The sequence below is a fragment of the Ursus americanus genome, chromosome 16, assembly GCF_024610735.1.
Source record: "Ursus americanus isolate L20-20 chromosome 16, mUrsAme1.1.p, whole genome shotgun sequence".
In the NCBI taxonomy this organism is placed as follows: Eukaryota; Metazoa; Chordata; class Mammalia; order Carnivora; family Ursidae; genus Ursus; species Ursus americanus.
Window position 1 is genome coordinate 3,145,143 of NC_142142.1, and position 27,387 is coordinate 3,172,529.

Below are 27,387 nucleotides of genomic sequence, written 5' to 3' on the forward strand. Positions count from 1 at the left end.
CAGAGTATTAAGACACTTTATTGACCTCTTAATGTTTGGAATAAATGATAGACCCAAGACAATGGATGTTGCTCCAGCCTACATCCCAAAGAGTACTTTCAAAAACGCAGATTTGACGACTATATGTAGAATCCACTTCCCACTGCAGGTGATAATCCTCCTCCAATTCTAGTCCCCGCTCAGCACCAAGACAGCCGAGGATATTATCATGGAGTAATCTGCCATTCTTGTGGTCTCTGCCATTAATTCAGAGAGTTCAGTCCTTAGAAGTATAGTCTTCCTATATTCTCGTGAGCTCCTGGTTTCTCATGTCCTTCTTAGGACTGAAAGTTTCAGTTTTATTAAATATCAATTCCAAGGGTATTGCTTGGCTCCTCCCTAACTTCAATAAATCATGTGAATATAAGGATGCCATAGGTCCCATTTATGAACTAGAAATGATGATGGCAATGGATATCAGAATGATGACAGGCAAAGACTTGTACTGTGATACATTTAACTCCAAACCCTTGTGGCTTCACTTGGGAGCAGATTCCTACCCAATAACAGATTTCTCTCCAGCACTAATTCAATTAAATTATATCAATTAAAGAAGAACCCCTGACAAATGTTTTCTTGCATTTAATTTATTCACAGGATTCCCTCTACTATAAATTCATTGATGTAGGTAATCCTGTGTTTCTTCCTTTTATAAGACTTCTCTTGAGTATGAATTTTTTGGTGTTTTTTAAGGTTTGAACTCCTGTTGAAGGTTTTCTCACATTCCTTACATTTGAACGGTTTCTCTCCTGTATGAATCATTTGATGTCGAATAAGGGAGGAGCTCCGGCTGAAGGATTTCCCACAGTTAACACATTCATAGGGATTATCTCTAGAACGAAGTCTTGAATTTTTATTACTGTCTTCACTCTCACTGAAAGCTTTTCTATATTTATTGCCTTCACAGACCTTTGCTTCAGTATGAATTTTTTGATGCTTAGTAAGGTTTGTACGTCTGTTGAAGAATCTCCCACATTCACTACATTTATAGGGTTTCTCTCCTGTGTGAATGATCTGATGTCGAATGAGGGATGAACTCCGGCTGAAGGCTCTTCCACACTGATAGCATTCATAGGAATTCACCAAGGTATGACTTTTTGGCTGCTGAATATCTATACTCAGGCTCAAGGCATTTCCACATTCGTTATATTCTGAATATTGCTTACCTGAGTCTAAATTAAATTTGAAATTAGTTTTAAACTTAGCACATTTTGAGGACCCCTTTCTCATAGGAATTCCTTGTTGTATACCCAAAACTGAATTAACTGTCTCAATATCTAAGATTTTCTTATTCTCACTACCTTCAAAGTTTCCCACCTCAGTGTAGACTGTCTTATGAACAAAAGCTTCTTCTGGTAAATTTATGTCCCAATGTTCCTGGTTCCTATATAACCAATCATTGCTCATCCAAGCATCTAAAGAAGGGGATCCACTTTTGGTCAGTCTTGTCATAATCACTCCAGAAGATGATTCTTTTCCAGAAATTCTCTGCTTTGGAACTGAATCTTGGTTTTCTGAAATTATCTCTCTGTCTAAAAAGAAATTAAAAATTCCATGAACTAGAAGAAGGGAAATTGTTTAATTAGGAAAGTCATGCTAAACCACATAAGGGAATATGCATCTTTTTAGGCCTTAATTACAGAATGGGAATGTGAAGTGAGATTAGAAAAAGGAGAATTATAGAAGAAATAAAAGGGATAAAAGTATCAAAAGGGAGGTTAGGAGATCGTAAAATATGAGGAGAGCGATTCAGAAATATTAGAGAGAATACAGAGGGCTTGGGAAAATGTCCAGCATATGAACTGCGATAGGGTGGCATATCATAGTTCAAATTATTACTGCTTTGTAACTAGTCTGTGTGGGTTATACCTAACCTTCCTTTCTCTAGCATCTTGTCTTTGTCTCTTTTAACCTATGCTACTCATCAATAATAAATACACCCTTCTAAAATAGCAATTTAGTTGTATCTTTAAAAACATGTCTACATTTACAGGAGCCACATCTTAACCAGCTACAATAAGCTTACAATCAGTGCTTCTATTTTCCAGACGAGTTGCAATTATTCCCCATATTTAACAAAGGCAGAAAAAAAACCTATGATCAAAAGTAGCAGAGAAACCACCCTTTTTCCTAGGCTCAAAATCACCCCTGATTCTAACAGTGCTATGTTATTTTTCTATGTATTTCCTAGAACTCAAAACTTTACCTGTTCCAGTTAAGATTCAGTTCTCGTTTTCACCTGTCTTCAATTTGTTTCATTTAATAATGTCTCACCTTCCTTCTCAAAATTCCTTTCTCACTTAGCTTCTGTATAAATACATCCAATATACTATATATTCTAGCAATTTTTTAATAACTAAAATTCACTGACTTCCTATTATCCTTCTGCACATAACTTCAGCTTTATCTAATGCTTTTACTTCCACACTTTATTGGTAGCCAAAACACATTTTCAGCTTTGTAGTCTCACTTTTTTTTTTTAAACCTGTCTCCAAGACAATGCCACTTGGCTATCCTACTACTCTCTTCCAACTCACAAATGAGCCTGAGAATGTCATCTTTCATGTAGAAAGAACTTCCCTCAACATCCTCATCTGTTCGGTGAGTCATTGTTCTTCTAATATTTACACTAGAGTCTAGAAAGAGATCTTGAATAACCATGCTCTCTCTCTCCCCTTTCTAATCTACCCTGAGGTACTATTTTGAGGACTTTTGCCTCAAAGCAGCCCAATGATACATCCAGCTTTGTCAAATACCTATTAATTCAGCCTGATTTAGTCTAATTTCTAGCAGAAATTATCGTCTGAATAATACTTACACTGAAAACTAGACTACTAAAGCAATCTCCTAGAGCGGAGTCTAGGAATATAATGAGAGTATTGACTATAGTTTCTCTGTTTCTGCCTCACCAGTGTATACTGGGTGTGTGGGCAGATAACCTGTAATTTAATTCACAGGTCTTCAGTGAGAGAGAAACCTCTTCAAACTTGGACCTAATTTATAATTTAGATGGTGAGATCCTGGACTTCAAGCCTGGTGCCATAATGAGATGAGGTCTCTTAGGAGACAGTAAATGTATTTAACGAGGGGGAAAAAATAAAAAAATAATTTGTGGCCAGAGGACAGACTAGAGTAGATCAAAATGGCTGCACATTCATTAAAAAACAAAAAACAAAAAACCCACAGCTAACATCATACTCAAAGGGGAAAAAACTGAGAGCTATTCCTTTAAGATCAGGAACAAAACAAAGATGTCCACTCTCACTACTTTCATTCAACATAGTACTGGGAGTCCTAGCCACAGCAATCAGACAAGAAAAAGAAATAAAAGGCATTCATATTGGTAAATAAGAAGTAAAACTCTATTTACCTATTTACAGATGACATGATACTATATACAAAAAATCCTAAAGACTCCACCGAAAACTACCAGAACTGATACATTAATTTAGTACAGTTGCAGGATACAAAATTTATAGAAATATGTTGCATTTCTATACTTTAAAATGAAGTAGCACAAAGAGAAATTAAGAAAACAATCCCAATGGGAGGAGAGGGAACGGGAGAGGAAGGCGGGAGCAAACAGTCCCATTTACAATTGTACCAAAAAGAATAAAATACGTAGGGGAGGTGGGTGGAGGGATGGGGTAACTGGGTGATGGGCACCTAAAGTAATGAGCATTGGGTGTTGTATGCAACTGATGAATCACTAAATTCTACCTCTGGAACTAATAATACAGTATATGTTATTAAATGGAATTTAAATCAAAAATAGAAAAAAATATTAAAAACATAGGAATAAATTTAACCAAAAGAGTCAAAGACCTGTACTTTGAGAACTATAAAACAGTGATGAAAAAGACTGAAGATGACACTAAGAAATGGAAAGATATTCCACGCTCATGGATTGGGAGAACCAGTATTGTTAAAATGTCCATACTACTCAAAGCAATTTACATATTTAATGCAATCCCTATCAAAATACCACTAGCACTTTTCACAGAACTAGAACAAAGAATCCTAAAATTTGTATGGAACAAGAAAGACCCTGAATAACCAAACCAATCTTGTAAAAGAAAAAAAAAAAAACCCGGAGGTATCAAGACATATTAAGCAAAGCTGAAGTAATCAAAACAGAATGGTACTGGCATAAAAAAATAGACACATAGATCAATGGAACAAAACAGAGAGCCAGAAATAAACCCACAGCTTTATGATCAATTAATTGATCTATGACAAAGGAGGCAAGAATATACAACAGGAAAAAGTCTCTTCAACAAATGGTGTTGGGAAAACTGGACAGCTACATGCAAAAGAATGAAACTGGACCCTTCTTACACTATATACAAAAATAAACTCAAAATGGATTAAAGACCTAAATGTGAGACCTGAAACCGTAAAATTCCTAACAGAAAACGTAGGCAGTAATTTCTCTGACATAGGCCATAGCAATATTTTCTAGACATGTCTCCTTTGGCAAGGAAAACAAAAGCAAAAGTAAACTACTGAGACTACACCAAAGTAAAAATCTTTTGCACAGTGAAGGAAACCATCAACAAAATCAAGAATAACCTACTGAATGGGAGATGATATTTTCAAATGACATATCCAATAAAGGGTTAGAATCCAAAGTATATAGGAACTTATACAACTCAACAGGACAAAAGCCAACAACAATCCAATTAAAAAATGCGCAGAGGACCTGAATAGCCATTTTTCCAAAACAGACATTAGATGGCCAACAGACACATGAAAAGATGTTCAACATCACTTATCACCAGAGAAATGTAAATCAAAACCACAATGAGACATCACCTCACACTGGTCAGAATGGCTAAAATCAGAAACACAAAAAATAACAGTGTTGGCAAGGATGTGGAGAAAAAGGAACGCTTGTGCACTGTTGGGGGAATGCCAGCTGGTATACCCACTGTAGAAAACAGTATGGAGATTACTCAAAAAATTAAAAATAGAAATCCTATATGATCTAGTAATTCCACCACTGGGTATTTAGCCAAAGAAAATGAAAACACTAATTCAAAAAGATACAGGCACCCTTATGTTTACTGCAGAATTATTTACAATAGCCAAGATACAGAGGCAACCAAAATATTCATTCATAGAGGAATGTATAAAGAAGATGTGATATATGTGTGTGTGTGTTATATAGGTGTGTATACACACACATATATGTGTATGTATATATATGTGCGTGTATACACACACATACATATGATGGAATACTACTCAGTCATAAAAAAGAATGAAACTTCACTATTTGCAACAACATGAATAGATCTAGAGGTATCATGGTAAGTGAAATAATTCAAAGACAAATACCTTAAGATTTCACTCATAAGTGGAATTTAAGAAACAAACAAAGGAAAAAAGAAAAACAAAAAACCAGAGTCTTAAATATAATGAACAAACTGATGCTTGCCAGAGGGGAGGTGAATGGGGGAATGGGTGAGGACAGGACAATAAAGAGCACACTTATCATGACGAGCACGGAGTCATGCACAGAATTGTTGAATCATTATACTGTACAGCTGAAACTAACACAACACCATATATTAATTATACTTGAGTAATAAAAAGAAATAGATGCACATTCTTTGACACCTTCCCATAGAGAAGTGGAGTTTATTTTTCTTCCCCTTGCAAATGGGCTACTCCTGTGACAGCTTAGCCAACAGAATATGGTAGAAGTGATACCATGCCACTTCTGGGCCTGGCCTTTAGGAGACTGACAATTTCCAACTCCTCTCAGGATATTCCCAGAACCTGATGGGCATGCTATGAGCAGCCCATCCCTCAAAAGGGGCCACATGGAGGTGCGCTGCTCCACAGGGCCGATGTTCCCAGTGGCAGCCAGCATCAACTTCCAGCGGTGTGATAAGCCATCGTGATCATCCCATCCCAGCAGACACTGTACCCTCAGCCAACATCAGATGGATCCTGAGAACTCCGAAGTCAACTCCTAACTCTTGTGAGAGTTAATAAAATGATTGCTGTTTCAAGTCAGTAAGTTTTGGGGCAATTTGTTAGAAACAATAGGTAACCGAAACACAAGCTGTTCCAGCAGTATTTACTGAATGGCAAAATTCCTAAATGTATTTCTCTAAGCAAATCTCTGTTCTCATATTTCCATGACCCATTTTTCATATAACTTATTTACTCCTATTTTTAAAATCACTTTCATGTATTTTGTTATTTTCAAATCACTTAGTTCTAACATATAGGAAAACTACCAATATTTTTATTTTATATCTGGCCACCTTACAAAACTCTTAACAGATGTAATAGTTTTGACTATGAGTTTCTTGGTTTTCTAAGTAGAAAGTTATCATTTACAAATAAGTCTTTTTTCCTCTTTTCTACTAATTAAATTTCTCATTTTTTTTTATTCATTAGTTACGTCTTTCAGGTCAACATTAAATAATTATAGCAACAGATACTCTTATCTATTGATTCTAGCGGCAACACCAGTTTGTCTTTACACCCATGATTTGTTCTCCTTTTGCACTAAACAGATTTTGAGTCACTGTCTTATTCCTATTAATCCCAAACGCACAAACTATGCTTTACCTACAAGACTTTGCTCCTGCCTCTAACCTGAAACACAAACGAACACTTGAAACCTTAGCCTGTCATCCCAAACCTGGGTGTCTGCGCACAACTCCCCTGGACACCAGCCCATGCCAGACCATCTCTGCCTTTCTTTGGCCTATCTGAAAGTTTTCCCCAACTTCTCCAATCATTCCAATGGCTTATCTGTATTTATAGATTAAAATCCACAGGATTCTTTTTTCGTAGGTTCTGACTAGTTAATTAAGCTGGTTTAATTAAATCTGGTTTTATATTCTCTATCCAAATTTACCTTAAACTGTTTATAATAAACTCAGATCATTAGCCCTTAAATCTAGATGTGACTCTGATCATCTGACGAGCCTCTGAAGTACATACATGTGCACACATGTGTGATGTATGTACATTCCGTGTGGCTGTGCTGGGCTTCTCACAAACATCGCGATGTGCAGCTAGCTGAAGTAGTGGCTGCTAACTTCCGAGAGAGAAGTGGCAGCCTCACGTCCTATTACAGGTTAGACCTGGAACCGGCAGTGTCACCTCTGATGTATTTTACTGATTAAACAGTCCAGTGCCAGCTGAGATTCAAAGGGAGGGGAAACAAAGTCTGCAACTTTTTTTTCTGATTGAAGTATAGTTGGCACCATGTTACATTAGTTTCAGGTGTACAAAGGCTACATCCTGAGGGAGAAAGTGACAAAGATTCTGTAGCCACCTTTAATCCACTGTAGTCCATTAACTGTTTTGGAAAATAAACTACATTTACCGAGGTAAATTCCAGATTGATTGAAGTATTATATTTAAATGATGAAATAGATGAAATCAGAAAAAAAATCAGGAAATGTTTTTAATTTGCGGATGGAAAAATTCTTATGCCTAAAAATAACAGATATAAAGCACTGGGGGGAAGATATGCGGTAACATAAATTTTAAAATATGTATGGCAGACACCATAAAGAAAATAATAAAAAACTTCAGCGGTATTTCATTTGCTCTGTGATCAATAATGGGAATTTCCATGAGATCTTACTTATAAACCTCTAAAGGCTTAATAGATAAAGGACATAAAACCATTTACTGAATTACAAATGACCAAAGCAAATAAAATAATTTTTACCTTTCTCATAATCCAATATTTATCTACCCAGTTTTTTTCCTTTGGTTCCTATAAATGTGCAAAAGCTTGAGATAAAAAGGCAGGGTGAAAAGAGACATGGTGTCTGCCCTCAAGGAACATAAAGCCTAATGTGAGAGACAAAGACCTACATAGATACAAGTAAAATATAATTGTGATAAATGCTAAAAAGAGAAGATTATGGTCCTATGGGAGTATATAACAGAAAAAAATGAATCAAGACAGGTTTCCCTGAGGAAATGTGAAACTATCTGAGATCTGAAGGAAGACAAGGAGTCAACTAGGCAAAGAACAGGAGAATGACCATTTTATGTAAGGAAACTGCATGTACAGAGGCCCTGAGATGGAGGGCAAGTCCCACTCAACGGACATACGGAACGTGTGGCCTGTGGAACTCTTTTCTCTGCAGTCCTCCAACACCTATCAGAGAGCTTAGGGCACAGGAGATGCAAATACACACGTGATGCTGACTGAAAGCAGAGCAGTGTGGTTTGGGTGCGAAGAGCGAGGGGAGGATGCAGGGTGAGGTGAGGCTGGAGAAGCAGGTGAGGCTGGAGAAGCAGGCTGGAGAAGCAGTGTGTTCTGAAGTAAGCAAAACTGCAGTCAGCATAAGTGACTTAAGCAAGTACATGACAGAACTTGATCTCTTTGACTGCAATGTGGCTCAAACCCTGGAGCTGGGGAAAAAGAGCAAAGAGGCCTGGCAAGATCTTCCAGTACGATGAATTAAGAGGCTGCGGGGATAGCTGAGATGAGAGATGGCACTGGCACCTGGACTAGGGTAGTGGCCCTACAGATGGAGAGAAGTGGAGACGTTCAAAGGATATTTAGAAGGACGAAACCAAGTATTAGAGAGGTGAAGGAGAAGAAGTTGTGTCAAAGATAATACACCGTACTTATGTAATTGGATGGATGGCAGTGCCATTCACTCAGGGAACAGAGGAGGACTGGAAAAGAAAAAGTTATGGCTTTGGTTTTACAGAATTGGAGTCGTCTTTAAAACATCCAAGAGAAATGTCACATGTCTATAAATTGTTCAATTCAAACTAAGGGCTTTAGAGGGGAGGGGGGTGGGCGATCGGGATAGACCGGTGATGGGTAGTAAGGAGGGCACGTATTGCATGGTGCACTGGGTGTTATACACAAGTAATGAACCATGGAACTTTACATCAAAAACTTGGGATGTACTGTATGGTGACTAACATAACATCATAAAAAAATTTTATTTAAAAATAAATAAATAAATTGTTCAATTCGGAGAAGCAGCCTGGGCTGGGGACACACATTTGTAAGTCACCTACACGTGTGCGCTAAGTGGAGTTGCAGCTGTGGATGTGCTAACATAGAGAAGAAAACACAGAGTAAGAAAAGACAAAATGAGACATGTTGAGAAACTGAAATTACAGCTAGACAAAGAGAAGTCTCCACCATACAGACCGAGAAAGGCCAGAAACAGAGGAGGAAAATGGGAAGCATTATAAGAACCTACGAGTGTTTTAGAGCGAGGAGCAGGTAACGTAAGACAAGGAATGAAAAAGTATCCACGAGACTTCGCTACAAGAAAGTCTTCTACGACTTTAGTAAGGACTGTTCCAGACGGAGATCTGGAATAACAGCTAAACTGGAATGGGGTGAGGAAATGAGAAAAGTAGAAACTATTTTGAGAAGACTGGCTACAAAGAGGCGAGAAATAGAGTAATAGGTTGAGAGAAAAATCGTTGACATCAGCAATGACCTGAAAATGTTGAAAAGCTAATGGGAGGATGAAGCAGAAATGGTAAAAATATAAGTGAAAGAAGGCAGGGAGAAATGGGGTCCAAAGGAAAAGGGTGGAAGGTGGGGGAATTTACCTAAGAAAGAAAGAAACTGAATACTTTGCCTATCAAATCAATAAAGATTTCAGGCAAACGAGAGGGTGCCAGGGTGATAATGAGAGAGAGAATATGCTAGTAGTGACAGTACGGCTCGGCATAATCTCTCTGTAGACACTACAGCACAATGTAACAGGACTTTTAAATACATTCATGCCCTTTGATGCTGAAGTTTCTCTTCTAACAAGGTATATCCTGTGGAACTTACCAGATATGCCTGAAAACCTGGCAACAACCTGAATGTCCAACAGCCGGGGGGAATGGTTAAATATATTATGATACATGTGTACGATGGGAAGTTACACGTGAATGAGAAACCACATTTGCACGGACTATTTAGTGACACAGGTAATTGTCCACGGTATCGTATTAGGTGAGAAGAGCAGAATATAAAGTGACATATCCCTGACAATCCCAATTTTGGAAAAAAACAAATCTTCACAAGTCACAGAGACACATCATCACAAAGAAAAAAGCCTAAGAAAATAAATCAAAACGTTAATACTGCATAGCTCTCGGGAGTGAGGTAATGGGGTGATTTCTATTCTTCTTCATACTTTTCTATATGTACTAAAATTTATATTAAGCACATAATAATTGATAATGTCCCACAAACAAAATGTTAATAAGAATAAAGAGATTACATGAAAGTAGAAAGTAAGGGCACAAGAAGTTCTATGGTAAACAAAGAATGGAACACTACTAAAGTCACTCTAGTATGAAGCAGAACTTTGCTTTCTTTAGAAGGAAGCACATGATTTCATGCTGGGCTGGCTAATGTTCGTTTACGTAGCCCTACTGTGCGCCAGGCGCTGTTCTAAGCATGCTACCCACACCGACGCACTTGAGCCTCACAGGAACGTGGAGGTAAGGACTGTTATCGACTCCCTGTTGCAGATGAGGAGACGGGCAGGGAGGCCGCTCCGGGCCACACGGCTTTACAAGCCTCCGTGTCCCTCCCCTGTAACATTCATTCGTCTATCCGATGAAGAAAAAGAATCTGCCAACAAAAGGCAATGGTGTCCTTCTTCCTCCAAAGCCTCCAGGTTTTGTTGTCCGCCCCCCACCCGACTCTTACTCGAAGGCTGGTAACAGTACACTGTGCGTTTAACAAACAAGCTTCTTACACCTGCCTCGTATCTGCCTGGCTCTTACCTGAAACAGATGTGCTTGCGGTTTCTTGCTCTACTGTCCATCTTCTCTCCTTACTCTCCAGCTTGGAGATCTCAACTGGCTTGAAAAGTAGTTGTTCTGTTCATGGGGAAAATGAAACAACAACAACAAACAGACACTTCAGCCATTTTCATAAGGAAGAGATTCCCTCCCTCCGCAGTAGTCTCAGAGCTGCTGAAAGGTAAGGCCAGCGGTCACCACGGATCTGTGGACATTTATCTCTCCACCAGAAAGGACTTCCACTCAGATACACAGCAGGAAAATCTGCTATTGTGCCCAAAGGATATTAGGAAACCCGAACCCAAACCCAAGTGCCCTTAACCACTGCAGCCGTCCTCTAGTTTTTAGCAGATGAAGAGACTACCGACGGGCAGAAGAGGTAAATAACACGGAAGCCACCTTGATGCAATGAGTTCAGGTTCCTATAGTTTTCCAGCATCACATCCCTGTACAGGGTCTTTACAGCAGGGTCCAGCTGTCCCCACTCTTCCTCGTTGAATTCCACAATCACATCTTTGAATGTTACTGGTTCCTAAAACATTAAATTTCTTTTTAATCAAAGGTCACTTCTAAAAATATTACTAGCGGAGAAATGAATTTGGAAAGAACAAGGTAGGTCGTCAGAATACGTAAGAAACTGACAAACGTTTGGGGTTCTAAGTGATGGAAATTAAGTTATACTAGAGGCTTATGGACTTGGCACTGTGAGGGCTGCGAAAGGAAAATCCAGTGCAGTCTTAACCTAAACTAACTTTTATTTTGGTTGAGGAAAAAAAGACAGTTGGAATAATTGTGGAACAAAAAATTACTATAGAGTAAAAATAGCTGACATAAAAGGAGTTCAGAACAGGCAGAGTTTTGGAGAGATCTGAGGGGAACTTGTAACGAAGACGGAGCCTCTGGCAGCAGAAGAGGTAGGGCGTTTTCTCTGACTGAGAAATGCAGCCTGCCAGCATCTCCCATCCAGGGCAGGCAGTCCTTTCCTGATTACCCAAAACGGAGTAGCCACCCTCCTCATCAGTCTCCCATTGCATTATGCTTCTTTCTTTTCTCTGTAATAATTATTACTATCTGCAATCACCTTATTTGCCAGTGCGTGCCTGTCTGCTCTACCGTCATTTCCACAAAGGATTTCCCTTCGTTTACCATCACATTCCCAGCCCTTAGCAGTGGCGTATCAGACACTGCGTAGATATTTCTTACGAGGACCTTCACACCATCACTTGCTGCACTTCCCTGTCTAGCATTCTCAACCTTGTCATGACGGGCACCTTCGAACACGACGAAATATACCAATCCCTCCCTCCCTCTCCGTCAGAGCCAGAGGACTCTGAGACATGAGTGACTTGGTAGTAAATCATCTACGTCAGCTTTGCCTACATCCTCACCTTCTTCCCTCAACCCCCTGCAACCTGGCTTCTATTCCCATGAGGAGCAGGATCTCCGTGATGGTAAGGGAACAGGCACTACTCAGGCTGAATTTTCCTGAATTTTTTAAAGGATTTATCCCTGAAATACTCTCATCCTTGGCTTTCGGTGGCATCTCCTTGGTCTTCCTCTACCACTTTGATGCTTTCATTTCAGTATCCTTTGAGATTTCTTCTGCTCCTGCCTATTTAATGACATGACTCGGGATCCTGCTCTTGGCTCCCTTCACTTGTAATTCTGAACATTCTCTGGTGGGCTCTATTTCTATGGCTTTGATTATTGTCCTGAATTCTGAAGGAACAGATGCACAGAAAAATATAAAGATTGAATATTTCCCAAAGAGTGTATCATCAACTAAAATAAAATAGATCCAATGTCCTATGGGAGAAGTAACAGTCCTACATCCTTAGAGGACCTATATTTAGCAAAAGTTCAAAAGCTGAAAAAGAAAAAGCAGATTTCAGTAAAGAGTAGAATCCTAATTCACCTGGGAATGGCCAGTTAGCGAGTCAGCTTCCATTTCCCCCTGGATGCTGCCCTTCTGGAGCAGGACAGAATCCTTGCAGGCTATATCTGGGAAGATGAAGGAAAACGTTAGGGAGACAAGACTTGCGCTGGAGAAACATTTAATGACTATAGTAAGAGCTTTAACATGCTATTCGTAGGAATCATCTTTAGAGCTTTGGAAAAATAACGGTGTCAGGCCCTACCAGCAACCAGAATCTCCAAAGGTGGGGCTCAGATGTTACAGTTTTTAAAAACTATAAAAATGATTCTGATATTCTACCAGAAGTTGAGAAGTACTGGATCAGGGAGAAGAAGGCCAAAATAGCATTTTGAGGCTTCATCCGCGGTTGTAGCAGATTCAAAAAATTACTTTAATTCTGTCCTTACAAAATCTGTAGCTTTGTAGTAAGTTTTGAAATTGAAAGTATGCATCCTTAAAGTCTGTTCTTCATCAAGGCTGTTTTGGTTACTTTGAATCCTTTGCAATTTCATATTCATTTTAGGATCGGCCTGTCCATTTCTACAAAAAAAAGGCAGCTGGAATTTTGCCATGAATTGCATTTGAATCTGCAGACCACTTTAAAGAGTATTATCATCTTGACAACATTAAGACATCCAATACAGGAACACAGGCTTTTTTAAAATTGTTTTTTAGTGAAAAAATTTGACAGGTAACACAGTCCCTGGGATCCCAAGGGCTGCTGAAGGGCTCTGCAGGCCTCTCTGGGTACTCAAAGGGCAGCAGGTGTGAACTCCGAACCAGTCGTCTTCCATCTGACCTGCGGAGACTGGGGTGGGCAGTTGTAAATAAATGCCTTATGGCTTTTGCTATGAAATTAAAAAAAAAAAAACTCACATAAAAATGACCCATGCAGTTTAAACCCATGTTGTTCAAGGGTCAACTGCATAAGAACAGATCACAAGACAGTAAAGATAGCTTTACTTTTTCCTTTCCAATTGGGATACATTTTATTTATTTTTCCTGTTTAGCTGCACTGGCTAACACCTCCAGTATAATGCTGAACGGAAGTGGCCAGAGTGGACATCCTTGTTTTGTTCCTTAACCTAAGGGTAAAGCTTTTAGTCTTTAACCATTAAGTATGATGCTTCCTGTACGTTTTCCATAGATGCCCTTTATCACATAGAAGAAATTCCCTTCTATTCCTAGTATGTTGAGTGCTTTTACCATGAAAAGGCACTGGATTTTGTCAAATGCTTTTTCTACATCAAGAGGACCTTGTGGGCTCCTGGGTGGCTCAGTTAGTTAAGTGTCTACCTTCAGCTCAGGTCATGATCTCAGGGTCCTGGGACTGAGTCCCGCATCAGGCTCCCTGCTCAGCAAGGAGTTTCCTTCCACCTCTCCCCGTGCCTCCCCCCCCCCCACTTGTGCACATGCTCTCTTTCTCTCAAATAAATAAAATCTTATTTAAAAAAAAGAGGACTTTGTGATTTTCCCCTATTAGTATGGTGTAGAATGTTGATTTTCATATGTTGAACCATCCTGTATTCCTGGGATAAATCCCATTTGGTCATGGTGTATAATCCTCTTAACACGATGCTGGATTTGGCTTGCTAGTTTTCTTTTCTCATGAGGTCTTTGTCTGGCTTTGGCATCAAGTTAAAACTCACCACAGAGTAAGTTAGGAAGTCTTTTTTTTTTTTGGTCGGTGTAGTTAAGACTTTGTCAATTTTTTTTTTTCAAATGACCCACTTCCAGTTTCATTGATCCTATTGTTTTTCTATTCTCTATTTATCTCTGTTTAATCTTTCTTATTTTAATTTCTACATATTTGCGCATTTTCCAGATTTCCTTCTTTTTTTTAAAAAAGATTTTAGTTGACAGAGAGTGTGAGAGAACATAAGCAGGGGGAGCAGCAGGAGAGGGAGAAGCAGGCTCCCCACTGAGCAGGGAGCCCAATGAGGGGCTTGATCCCAGGACCCTGGGATCATGACCTGAGCTGAAGGCAGACTGTTAACCAACTGAGCGACCCAGGTGCCCTTCCAGATTTCCTTCTATTATTGATTTCTAATTTCATTCTGTTGTGGTCAAAAAAGATCCTTTGGATGACTTAAATGTTTAAAATAATTGTGACTTGTTTTGGCCCAACATTTGGTCTATCCTGGAAAATGTGCCATGTGCACTTGAGAAAACTATATATTCTGTTGTTGGGTAGAGTGCTTATATATTTGTTAGGTCTAGTTTAGTTTATAGAGTTGTTAATACAGTTCTTCCATTTCCTTTTTTGTCTTTTTTCTAGTTGTTCTATCCACTAAAGAAAGTGGGGTGCTGAAGACTATTATTCTTAATCTATTTCTCCCTCATTTCTGTCAATTTTTGCTTCATATATTTGTGGGCCTGATTGTTGTAATTCTTGCTCACTTACTTTTTTGAACTGATTTGGAAAGTCTGTATTCTTTGTTGTGTGTGCCCACTTAAATCTGTTCCCTTAGCTTAGTGGTCAGCTCGTGATTCCTCAGAGATTTCCTCAGATACCTGGAATCAAAAAAAAAAAACCCACAAAAACCCCACAAACAGAAACCATTTCCTAGTCTTTGCAGATGGGCTGCAGGTGTTGAGGCTTGCCTACACCACTCAGGTAATTTTTCAACATTACCTTCATCTTTAGTTTTTGTTTATGCGAAGCCTGACGGTCAGCCAGAGGTGAGAGTTAAGGCCTTATCAGGTCTTTCAGAACATGTGCCCAGCCTTCTAGATCTCTAGGATACGTAAGAACTTTTCAAAACCTTATTCCACAAAGCAACTCATACCCCAGTCTTTCCTCCCAATCTTTTTGTGTTCATGGTCTTAGGTGGCAGAGGCTAATACATTTCCCATTAAATGCTTTGACAAATGCCCCCCAGGTGGCCATCTCTGCCCTGGGAGAGTTCTGAGTCAGATAAAATAAGGGCAAGCCCTTTGGGTGGGTTCTTCAGAGAGCCAAGACAGGTTAAAAGAAACTAAAAACCTTTCTCAGTCCTCTATTAGCTGGCAACCTCTCCTTTCCTTCCCTCCCAGACTTTAAGAATAGTCTACAATCATGATCACATTCACACCTCAGCCATCCATCTTTTTTGGTAGTGGTGGTGGGGAACATGTGATAGGGAGAGTAACAGACCCCAGAAATACCCACACCCCTAATCCCTGATTTGATACACTGGTAAAAGAGACTCAGCGGATATGATTAAAGTTAAGGACCTTGAGCGATGAGGAATCACCGTGTATTATTTGGGTAATCACAATCTAATCACACGAATCCTAAAACACGGGTTTCCCAGCTGTGGTCAGTGTGAGAGAGAGCGAGCAAACATGCTCACCTGAGCAAGTGCGCGTACTGCCGCTGAGTGGAGGGGAAGAGAAGGCGGTGTGGAAAGGACACGGACATGGCTTGCCACTGCCAACTCCGAAGACGGGTAAAGGGAATCACAAGGCCCCGAAAGGAATGTAGTCCTACTGATGCCTTGATTTTCGTCCAGGGAGACCCATGTTGGACTAGTGATCTACAGACCTGTAGGATAATACATTCACACTGTTTTAAGCCACTAACTTTGTGGTTATTTATTATGACGGTAATGGAAAACCAATATAACTAACTACAAATAAGCACCACCTCAACTCCTTCTCTGAATCTGTTCTAAAACTTAACAATTTCTTCATAATCAATAATTTCAGTAAATTACTTCAATATTCATCTTAATAGGAGAATCTTTTTGTCACAGCATTGCTGAACACTCCCTTCTTGAATATTTCCCTTTTCTTAGCTCAAGATACTAACGTTTCCTGGTTCTCTGATGTCCTAGATTACGCTTTTCTAGCCTGCTTATTACCTGGCTTTTCTTTTTCTGTTTAATCCTTAATTTCTTTTTCAAATAAGGACTAAATACAGCAACAATAACAGTATCATCACTCTTCCCAGTCAGTAATTCCTTGTCAAATATTCAATCAATTGCCTCATGACAGAAAGTTCATACATTCACGTGACTGGTTATACATCTTTTACATTTAATTTCTAATTCCTCTTCCATATCTCCACTTCTCCCTTAAAATTATTTCGTTTTAGAGGGGCACCTGGGTGGCTCAGCCGGTTAAACGTCCAACCCTTGATTTCGGCTCAGTCATGACCTCAGGGTCATGCGATGGAGCCCCGCGTTGGGCTCCGTGCTCAGTGCAGAGTCTGCTGGAGATTCTCCCTCCCTCTCTTTCTCATTCTCTCTCCCCCTCACCCCCTGCTTGTGCATGCATGCTCTAAATAAATAAAATCTTTTAAAAAAAATAAAATTATTTTGTTTTAGAAACTGGATTGTCTTGTAGTTTCCCAGAGTTTAGATTTTACTAATGGCATTCCCATGATATAATTTAACATGTTCCTCCATCCTCCGTTCATCCTGTAATGGGTAGTTAGATCTATGATAGCCCTTAAATATTGATGCTCCCTAAGCATATGTATTTCTCCTACTTCTATTCATACCTGTAACTTTCCAAACCCATAGAGATCTCAGACTCAACGTGCCACATGATTACTGTATAAATCCCCTCCCTAAAATCTGCTACTTATGCCACGTTCATTTACGGCAGAACCTGCACATTCACATCAAATCTTACCCACTCACACCTTACATGCAGCTCGTAATTCCTTCAGGTTCAAACTCTTGTTTTCCCAATACTCCTTCATCTTTAACACCTCATCTATCTTAACTGATTTTCCTGTTTTTAGAGTCCTCAGGTCTATCCTTTAAACAAGATGTTGATAAACTTTTTCCGTGAAGATCCAGATAGTAAAGATTCTGGGTTTTGCAGGCAATACAGTCTCTGCTATAACTAATCAACTCTGGTCATAGCATGAAAGCAGCTTAGACTAAATGTCAATCAGTGGGCATGGCTGTGTTCCAAAAACACTATCTCCCAAAATATTTGGCCTTTGGGCCACAGTTTGCCAACCACTACTCTATATCGATATCAAAATGATATTTTAAAAGGCAAATCAAATCGTTTTACTCTCCTACCCATGCTGCGAGATCTCATTCTCTATTTCTATTTCCTACAGAATAAAATCCATGTTTCCTGATACTGTAAAGTCCTTCAAGATCTGCCCTTGACACCCTCTAGCTTCAGAAAAGATAATTTCTTTTCATATGGGAAGAGTCAATTACTTTTTTTTTTAAGGTTCTTTTTTTCTTTTTAATTGAGGTATAGCTGACATATAAAACCATACAGTTGACCCCTGACAAAAACGGGTCAGGGGCACCAACCTCCTGAGCAGTTGGAAATCTGCATATAACTTTAGACTCCCCCAAAACTTAACTACTAATAGCCTACCACTGACCAGAAGCCATACCAATAAGCAGTCTAAGCATATTTTATATATATATTACATACGGTATTCTTACAATAAAGTGAGCTAGAGAAAAGAAAATGTTAAGAAAATCGTAAGAAAAAATACATTTATAGTACTGTGCTGTATTTATTGAAAAACACCCATGTATAATTGGACCCACACAGTTTAAACCCATGTTGTTCAAGGGTCAACTGTATTAGCTTCAGGTGTACAACGTATTGATTCAATATTTATGTATATTGCACGATGATCACCACAATAAGTCTAGTTAACATCTGTCACTATATGGTTACAAAAATTTTTTTCTTGTAATGAGAGCTCTTAAGATCTAATGTCTTAACAACCTTCAAATATGCAATACAGTATTATCAACTATAGTCACTACCCTGTACATTACAGCCCCCTGACTTATTTATTTTATACCTGGAAGTTTCTATACCTTGTGACCCTCCACCCATTTTGCCCATCCTCCACTCCCACCCTGGCAACCACCAATCTGTTCTCTGTATCTATGAGCTCCTTTTTCCTTTTTTTTTTTTTTAAAGATTCCACATAAGGGTCAACTGTTATTCTACTGCCAATTTTCTACATTCCTACCTTCATCTTTAGGCATTTCAATCACATCCTCTATGAGGGTCACCACTTCTTTGCTGTTCTTTGGATGTTGTAAATTCACCCAAGTCCTGATGTCTTCAGGGAGAATTGTCAGAAATTGTTCTAACACCAACAGCTCTAGGATCTGCTGTTTTGTATGAACCTCTGGTCTCAGCCACTGAAGACAGAGCTCCCAGAGTTGGCACAGGGCTTCATGAGGCCCAGACACTGCCAGATACCGGAAATGTCTGAACTTTTGACGACAGGCCTCAGAGTCGTACGTTTCCATGATGGGGACGGATTCCTGTGGCCAGGACGCATCTGCTCTCAGGGCCTCACTTCGTTCATGTAGAATCAGGTTTTGAGGTTTTGAGATAGCCATCAACTTGTTCAGAGGCTGCATCTTCCTAGACAGAACTCCCACTGTAGTTTGAATTTGTCTAACTAGAGGATTCTAGTAATTCTTGGGCTTGGGCTAAGCACTTGTGTACAATATATGCGCAATGTGATTTCAGCCAAGTTCTATCTCAATAAGAGAAAAGTTCCAGGAGCTTCAGACAGAAAGACAACATTCAGGTACCTGAGAGAATGAAAAAAGACACCAATATGACCTATATTTAACAAACATGTTTTGTATAGTGTTAAAAGATAAAATAATACACATAATATTCTTAAGATTGTCTAATAAAATAAATATTATGGATTATCTTCCATTCTTGCTTCCTTTTTATAACAATATACTGTCTCTTTCCCTTCATCACCCACCCAAAAGACAGAAAACACAGACATCACACAAAAAGTGATAAATGAAATAGTCCTTTTAAAACAAACCTCATAATTTAATTGCAATTTCTCCTGCACCAGGTGACAACCCATTTTTGCTTTATTTTTTTTAATTTTTATTTATTTATTTAACAGAGAGAAAGAGAGAGAGCACAAGCAGGAGGAGCAGCAGGCAGAGGGAGAAGGAGAAGCAGATTCCCTACTAAACAGGGAGCCCAACATGCGGCTCGATCCCAGGACCCTGGGATCATGACCTGAGCCAAAGGCAGATGCTTAACATATTAAGACTTTATACTAGCGATACCTAAAAAATAAATTCTCACTAAAATATCAATAAGATTATAAAAAATGAGTAAAATTGGAAGTACCACTAGAAATTAAGTTACGAAACAATTTACTTAAAAAATAAGAGAAGAGGGGCGCCTGGGTGGCACAGCGGTTAAGTGTCTGCCTTCGGCTCAGGGCGTGATCCCGGCGTTGTGGGATCGAGCCCCACATCAGGCTCCTCCGCTATGAGCCTGCTTCTTCCTCTCCCACTCCCCCTGCTGTGTTCCCTCTCTCGCTGGCTGTCTCTATCTCTGTCGAATAAATAAATAAAATCTTTAAAAAAAAAAATAAGAGAAGAAATAGGAGTCATTTCATTGTCAGGGATAAATCAAAAAGTACATTGCAATGACACAAAAATAGACACATAGATCAATGGGTAGAGAGCCCAGGAGAAATCCCAGGACTATATGTTTAATTAATCTGTGACAAGGAGGCAAGAATACGTACTGGGGAAAGGACAGTCTCTCCAACAAATGGTGCTGGAAAACTGGGCAGCTACATCCAAACGAATGAAACTGGACCACTTTCTTACACCATATACAAAAATAAACTCAAAATGGATTTAAAAATCTAAATATGAGATCTGAAGCCATAAAACTCCTAACAGAAATACAGGCAGTAATCTCTTGGACATCAACCTTAGCAACATATTTATGGATATGTCTCCTCAGATAAAAAAAACAAAAGCAAAAATAAACTATTGGGACTACATCAAAATAAAAACTTTTGCACAGTAAAGGAAACCATCAACAAAACAAAAAGGCAACCTACTTAATGGGAGAATATATTTGAAAATGACATACCCGATAAGCGGTTAATATCCAAAATATATAAAGAATTTCTACAACTTGATGCGTGCTCGTGCACGCGCGCGCACACACACACAATTCGATTAAAAAATGGGCAGAGGACCTGAATAGACATTTTCCCAAAGAAGATATACAAATGGCCAACAGGTACGTGAAAAGATGCTCAACATCAGTAATCATCAGGAAACGCAGATCAAAACCACAATGGGCTATCATTTCACACCTATCAGAAAACGGCTAGTATCAAAAAGACAAGAAATAACAAGTGTTGGTAAGAATGTGGAGAAAAGGGAACCTTGTGTGCTGTTGGTGGGAATGTCAACTGGTGCAAACCACTGTGGAAACAGTATGGAGGTTTGTCAAAAAATTAAAAACAGAAATACAATACGTATGATCCAGTTTAATTTCACCACTGGGTATTTAGCCAAAGAAAATGAAGACACTAATTTGAAAAGATATATGTACCCCTACGTTTACTGAATTATTTACAATAGCTAAGATATGAAAGCAACCCAAGATGAATGGATAAAGAAGAGATAGTATACACATACAATGGCATATTACTCAGCCATAAAAAAGGATGAGATCTTGCTACTTGCAACAACATGGATGGATCTAGAGGGTATTATGCTAAGTGAAATAAGACAGAAAAATAAATACCATGTGATTTCACTTACACGTGGAATCTAAAAACCAAAACAAATGAACAAACAAACCAAAAGACTCTTAAATATAGAGAACTGGTGGTTGCCAGAGTGGAGGTGAGTGGGGGAGGTATGAAAAACAGTACGGAGATTCCTTAAAAAATTAAAACAGAACTACCCTATATCAAGCAACTCCACTTCTGAGTATTTATCCAAAGAAGATGAAAACACTAACTGGGAAAGATATATGCACCCTCATGTTCATTGCAGCATTGCTTACAATAGCCAAGATACGAAAACAACCTAAATGTCCATCAACAGATGAATGGATAAAGAAATTTACACACACACACACACACACACACACACACACACACAGAGGAATATTATTCAGCCATAAAAAGAATAAAATCTTACCATTTGCAACAACATGGATGTACTCTGAGGGAATTATGATAAGTGAAATAAAGTCAGAGAAAGAAAAATACTGTATGATCTCTCTTATATGTGTAATCTTAAAAACAAACAAACGAACAAAAATAAAAGCTCAGAGAACAAATTGGTGGTTGCCAGAGAAGAGCGGTAGGTGGGAGAAATGGGTAAAGGGGGTCAAAGGTCTCCCAGATCTCAGTTTTTAATACCATTCTTCAACACAAGGAACCAGGGCTCCATGGAGAAATGGCTTATTCCAGAACTGGAGCAAGAAATATACAAGATGGGGGCACCTGGGTGGCTCAGTAGGTTAAGCGTCCGCCTTCGGCTCAGGTCATGATCTCCAGGTCCTGGAATACAGCCCCACACCAGGCTCCCTGCTCCGCAGGGAGTCAGCTTCTCCCTCTGCCTCTCCCTTTGCCCCTCTCTTCCACTTGTGCTCTCTCTCTCAAATAAAATAAAAAAATAAATAAAATAAAATAAAATAAAATAAAAAAATAAAATAAAATAAAAAAATAAAATAAAAAAATAAAATAAAATAAAATAAAATAAAATAAAATAAAATAAAGAAATATACAAGATAAGCTTGGAGCGTCTTGAAGTACTAGAAACTAGATAAGAACTCAAAAACAAAAACATATTTACTGAGACATGTCCAAGGCATAGGAGCCAAGTGAAAGAGCTCCCAATGGCCAAAGCTGAAACAATATGAGCAATAAATAATCCAAACTATAAAATTAATACCCATAAGCTATACTAATATACATGACTGACTCAAATAATAAATAAACGGAAAAGAACAGACCAATCTGTCACGCAGAAGAATTGCAAATAATTTGTGTAGATACTCAGCCCTCCAAGAGGTGGAGCATAACTTTCCATCCCTTGAGTTTGGGCTCTGCATACTGAATCCCTCCCAAAGAGTAAACGTGGGAAGAGGGGAAAAAGAATAAATTTATAGTGGAGAAACCCAAAACATATACCTCAGCCACAGGATCAAAGTCAACATCAGTAATGACAGGTCATGTTGACAGTATGTACCTTTGAGATGATGTGGTAGAAATAGCACTTTATCTCTGTGATTTGCCTTCCCCAAACCCATAACCCCCATCTAATCATGAGAAAAATTCTAACAAATTCTAAAAGATGGGCTTCCTATAGTATACCTGACCAGTACTCAAAATTGTAAAGGTCATTAAAAACAAGTCTCAAAAACTGTCACAGCCAAGGGGAGCCTAAGGAGACAGGACAACTAAATGTAACGTGGCTTCCTCGGTGGGATGCTGGATCAGAAAAAGGACGTTAGGCAAAAATCAAAGTATGATTAAAGTATGGACTTTAGTTAATGGATCTAATTAATAGGTCTAATTAACATACTAATTTGTTACTAATAGGGGAAATGGGTATGGGGTATATGGGAACTCTTTGTACTATATTCTCAATTTTTCTGTAAATCTGAAATTGTTGTAAAATAAAAATTTTATTTAAAAAATTAAAAGACACTTGCCTGATGTATTTAGATTCAAAAGGATGAGTGGTAAATTTATGAAACAGAATTAGGGAGCCATTTAGTAAAACAGGATGAGATTAAGGTAAATATTAAAATGGATTAAGAGACTGACAATCTTGACTAGAAGGAGTAAAGAACAAAAGGGACACTTCACTGAACCAGTGATATGATAGACAAATTTAAAAGTCTCTCCCAAAATGCCAAGATAATAGAGAACAAAATCTTATGGTGAAAAATAAATTAAAATTATGGAAAACTTTTTGCAAATCAAAGGATCCATGCACATGGCAAAAGGAAAAATTATCAAAAGCGCAAGAGAACTTTTATGATGAAAATCAACAGTCTTCCATCCTACCCGCCTTTCTATGCTCATGTTTACTACCAAGAGGTGATTTTTTTGGAAATTTTTTTTGTGTTATGGGAGATTTCTGTCATTTGACCTTGTAGATTTCATTTAAAAAAACCCACTTCTACCAGTCATATTTTAAATATAAGAGCTTTTTCTTGTTCATTAATGGTTCTTTTTCCATTGCATTGTGCTTGTCTGGTTGTTGCAATATTTCAAATTTCTCTGGCAATTCTAATTTAGGTTTTCTGTTTCTTAAATTCCCTTTTATTCTGTGGTCAGGATTTCTGTTTATCTTGTTTTTTAGACATCTGGTGTTCCTTAGTTTTCTGTTCATACTTAAGAATCAAGAGTTAGGGTAGCTATTCCAGAGAGCCATACCAATTTCTACTTCAGCTCTATCAGCAGGTTGGTTTCCTAATGGGCATCTACTCTGAATGGGAGATCTTCCTGAGAGCCTTGTGGATATGGGTGAAACGCACAGATTGGCAGGCTTTGATTTAGAGTGAGTGCGGGAGCTGGCTGTCAGGCTGTGCCTCCCCCCCCCCCCCCACATAACAGAGTGAAAAGATTTAACTTTGAAAAGCAACACCCACATTAAAAGCCTTAGTTCTCCTCAGACGGTTTATTCAATTTAGGAAAAACCTTTTTGTGGGAGGAAGGCACTTTAGCTGAACTGCTTCTCTACACAGGTGGGAAGGGAAATAGGAAGTTGGGGAGATGACTGAAAGAGACGTTTCACATGTAATCCTTTACTGATCCCTCTGTTCTGTTGGATTCTCACTCCCACACTCTGTTGGAGCTAGCTGTGAGACACGGAGGCAGCTTCCACCTCCACTGTAGTTACCTCACAGTACATTCTAACTTGTGGCCCTTTCTACAGTGCCTTCAAAACTTGTGTTTCTCTCCACTCGCCATCTTGTAGCAATGTATTAACACCATTTATACGCTCATTAGTACCACCACTATATGTCCGCCAGAAACAGGGCAAAGTGGATCAACTGAAGGAAGATTTTGAGATCCAACACAAACCTCCTCTAAGCTTAAAGAAAGCATGGTTCATTAAAAAAAGAAAAAAGTTTCAAAGTGCTTCAGAAGTATCATGGAGTCCCACCAAAGAATGAACTACATGCCCAGATACTTTTCAAATTACCATAAAGGGAGAAAGAAGGGAAAAAAGCTCACAGGCAAATGTTAAAATGAAACAAACACCAAGGAAGCACAAAATTTTTTTTTTAAATTGAAGGTAGAAATAATACCACGGATATCCACTTAACAGTAAATGTACTGGATAAAAAATTTTACTATATAAACACTCAAAAGACATCAAAAACAAAGGAAAGGGAAAGTTGAAAATAAAGGGAAGATTAAAAACATAATAATGTGCAGGGATGTAATGATTTAAAAGCAAAAATGTATTAAAGCAGACAAAAAGGAAACTTTAAATGACTGAAGGTACAAATTATAATGAAGTATGACTTGTTAAATGTACCAAATAACAGAACTGGAACATATTTATTGTAAATCCTCAGAAAACAAAAGATGAAATCAACAATGACACCCAGAAATGGGAGAGACTAGGGCAACTTTCTAAAAACTTAACACATAAACTAAAACTAAGTAAGAATATAGTAGATATGAAAATGTGTTTAGTATATATAAAACCAGATAGAACGTAGTTTCTATTCAAGTACTTATGAAAATGTTTACAAAGGCTACTATATATCAGGTTACAAAAAACCTCCTCAAATAAAAAAGTATCTACGAGTGGTACAGACCACACTTACTATCAGAACGAATCCTAGAATTTAACACAAACAAAAAACATTTTCAACTGATTTGAAATTTAAACTTTGAATCAATATACAACTCAAATGTGGGGCTCCTGGGTGGCTCAGTCCTTAAGCGTCTGCCTTCAGCTCAGACATGATCCCAGGGTCCTGGGATCTAGCTCCCCATAAGGCTCCCTGCTCAGCTGGGAGACTGCTACTTCCTCTCCCATTCCCCCTGCTTGTGTTCCCTCTCTCGCTGGTTGTCTCTCTCTCCCTGTCAAATAAATAAATAAAATATTTTTAAAAAATACAACTCAAATGAAAACCAATAAAAACAATGCACATCAAGATCTATAGAGCACAGCTGAAGTTCCACTGTTAGGCAATGTCAAAGCCTCACATCTGTAATTAAACAAGAAGATGATGAATTAAACATTCAACTCAAAGTGAGAAAAAGCAACACAATATACTGGGAATGTATAGGTTTAAATACAATTTAATACCTTACCGGGTATCAATAATTACAGAACTAGGAGAACAGAGACGTTCAGGACGACATGAGTGCATTTAAGATTTGGAAAAAGGAACAGTCTGGATGATAGACGGTCCACGGTATGGCTGTGACTGCCAGAAGCTCAAGCGGTCTGTAAGCGACCAACACTGGAATTAACCAAGTCAAGGACAGTTAAAGTTCAAACTCTAAAGTAGGGAACGGACGCCTCTCAGGAGGATGGTGGCAGTGAGAAGGAAGAGCCAGGAGTGTGAGCCAGCACCAGGGGAAGGGAGGGCTCAATAAGGCGCAGGGGACAGGCATCTGGAGCCTTAAACACCCAGGTGACCCAGGTTCAAAGGATTTTACAGCACTGAGGAAACTGAACAGGTGACTATGGTGCGCTGGTATTATCTGTGGGCAGAGGGTTGTTTAAACCAATCAGCTGACAGGTGGGGCAGTCGCTTGAGGTAAAAGGAGCCTGTGGAGATCCGCGCAGAGAAAGGGGCGCAGAAAGCAGTTTGCAAATGACACGTCTGAAAATAACGATGCCTTAAGTTTTGTGTTTGGAGGAGTGGCTGGGAACGATTAGGAAAGAAGTTTTGTCCATTTTCTTTGCCAGCTGATCGATCCGGCCACACCCGGTATTTCCACGGGGAATCGACACCAGATTCCCAAACCCACGGATGAAGCCACTTCCATCAGGTCGAGCGCCTGGACACTGCCCCCGTTACAGAATGCGAGCGAGGCCGGCGCTAAACGCTGTTGACCGGCGCCCTCCCGCGCACCCACTTGCTTCTGCAGCCCACGCCTCCCCCGCTCCCCGAGCCCCAGCCAGGTGGTCCCGCAGAGACAGCGGGGCGCCGCGCCGGAAGCCGCCTAACTGCCCACCGGCCGCCGCACTCAAGCGGGATTCCCAATCCCGCACACCCGCGTCCTCACCGCCCGCTGACCCGGGGATACCTGCGGGCACCGCTCCCAGCTGAGGCTCCGTTCAGTCACACTCAAGCGCCAGGTCCGCCAGGAGCCGCGGGGGCCGCCGGCCTCGCGGGCGGAGGGAGCCGGCGTGGATAATGACGCCACAGCTACGAAGCCGTGACCACCCCGGCCCCTAAACGCCGCCGCGGGATCTGGCTCTCAGAAAAGCCAAGGCGCGCCGCCGCCGCACGCACGCGCACCACCCCTGGAGCGAGCCCCCAGCAGCCCCCGCGGCCCCAGTCCGCGGACTTCTCCCAGTCCCGCCCCTTCGTCCCCCCCTTCCGCAGACCCCGCCCACCCCGTAGACTGAGGTCCAAGCCTAGGGCCAGGAATGGGTGAGTGCGGGTCTTGTCAGGGTGGAGGTGAGGGTGAGGTGCAGGGAGGATGGCCTGTGGAACATTCTCAGCTGCCCCATCCCATCCGGGAGAACTGGCCAAAATCTTCCTCACCTTCTCCGTGACACCCCCCACCCCACTTGCATAGAACCAAACAACGTGGCAGAATTTCGAAAGGATACCGATTTGTATATAACATGGTTTTCACTGATTGAATGACTCCCTCCTTCAGTCCTTCTGTTTCATATCCAAGTAAAAAGTCTCTCGGAAGTCCATGAGTTCAGTTTTCGCTT

The 27,387-nt window shown here is 39.7% G+C and overlaps 1 protein-coding gene across 2 annotated transcripts; it reads right to left on the reverse strand.

Annotated features, from left to right (window-relative positions):
- ZNF215 (zinc finger protein 215) lies at nt 1-26,993 on the reverse strand. Of its 2 annotated transcripts, XM_045782994.2 has the most exons (6): nt 26,745-26,993; nt 18,672-19,248; nt 12,722-12,807; nt 11,206-11,338; nt 10,789-10,884; nt 1-1,571 (listed from the first exon to the last, which is right to left on the reverse strand). In XM_045782994.2, the coding sequence occupies exons 2-6, from the start codon at nt 19,069-19,071 to the stop codon at nt 631-633; spliced, it is 1,656 nt and encodes a 551-aa protein (XP_045638950.2). In that variant the 5' UTR covers nt 19,072-19,248; nt 26,745-26,993; the 3' UTR covers nt 1-630. The 2 variants fall into 2 exon arrangements, with proteins under 2 accessions (XP_045638950.2, XP_087724197.1); XM_087868071.1 differs by lacking the exon at nt 26,745-26,993 and having other exon boundaries at nt 18,672-21,595.
- Nucleotides 26,994-27,387: the final 394 nt, after the last annotated feature.

Coding starts and splice junctions, on each gene's coding strand:
- ZNF215 (XM_045782994.2), bottom strand. CDS start 19,071: ATGCAGCCTCTGAACAAGTTGATGGCTATCTCAAAACCTCAAAACCTG. Junction 10,885..11,205: donor CCTGAACTCATTGCATCAAG/GTGGCTTCCGTG, acceptor CCCCATGAACAG/AACAACTACTTTTCAAGCCA. Junction 1,572..10,788: donor CGCAAGCACATCTGTTTCAG/GTAAGAGCCAGG, acceptor ATTTCTTTTTAG/ACAGAGAGATAATTTCAGAA.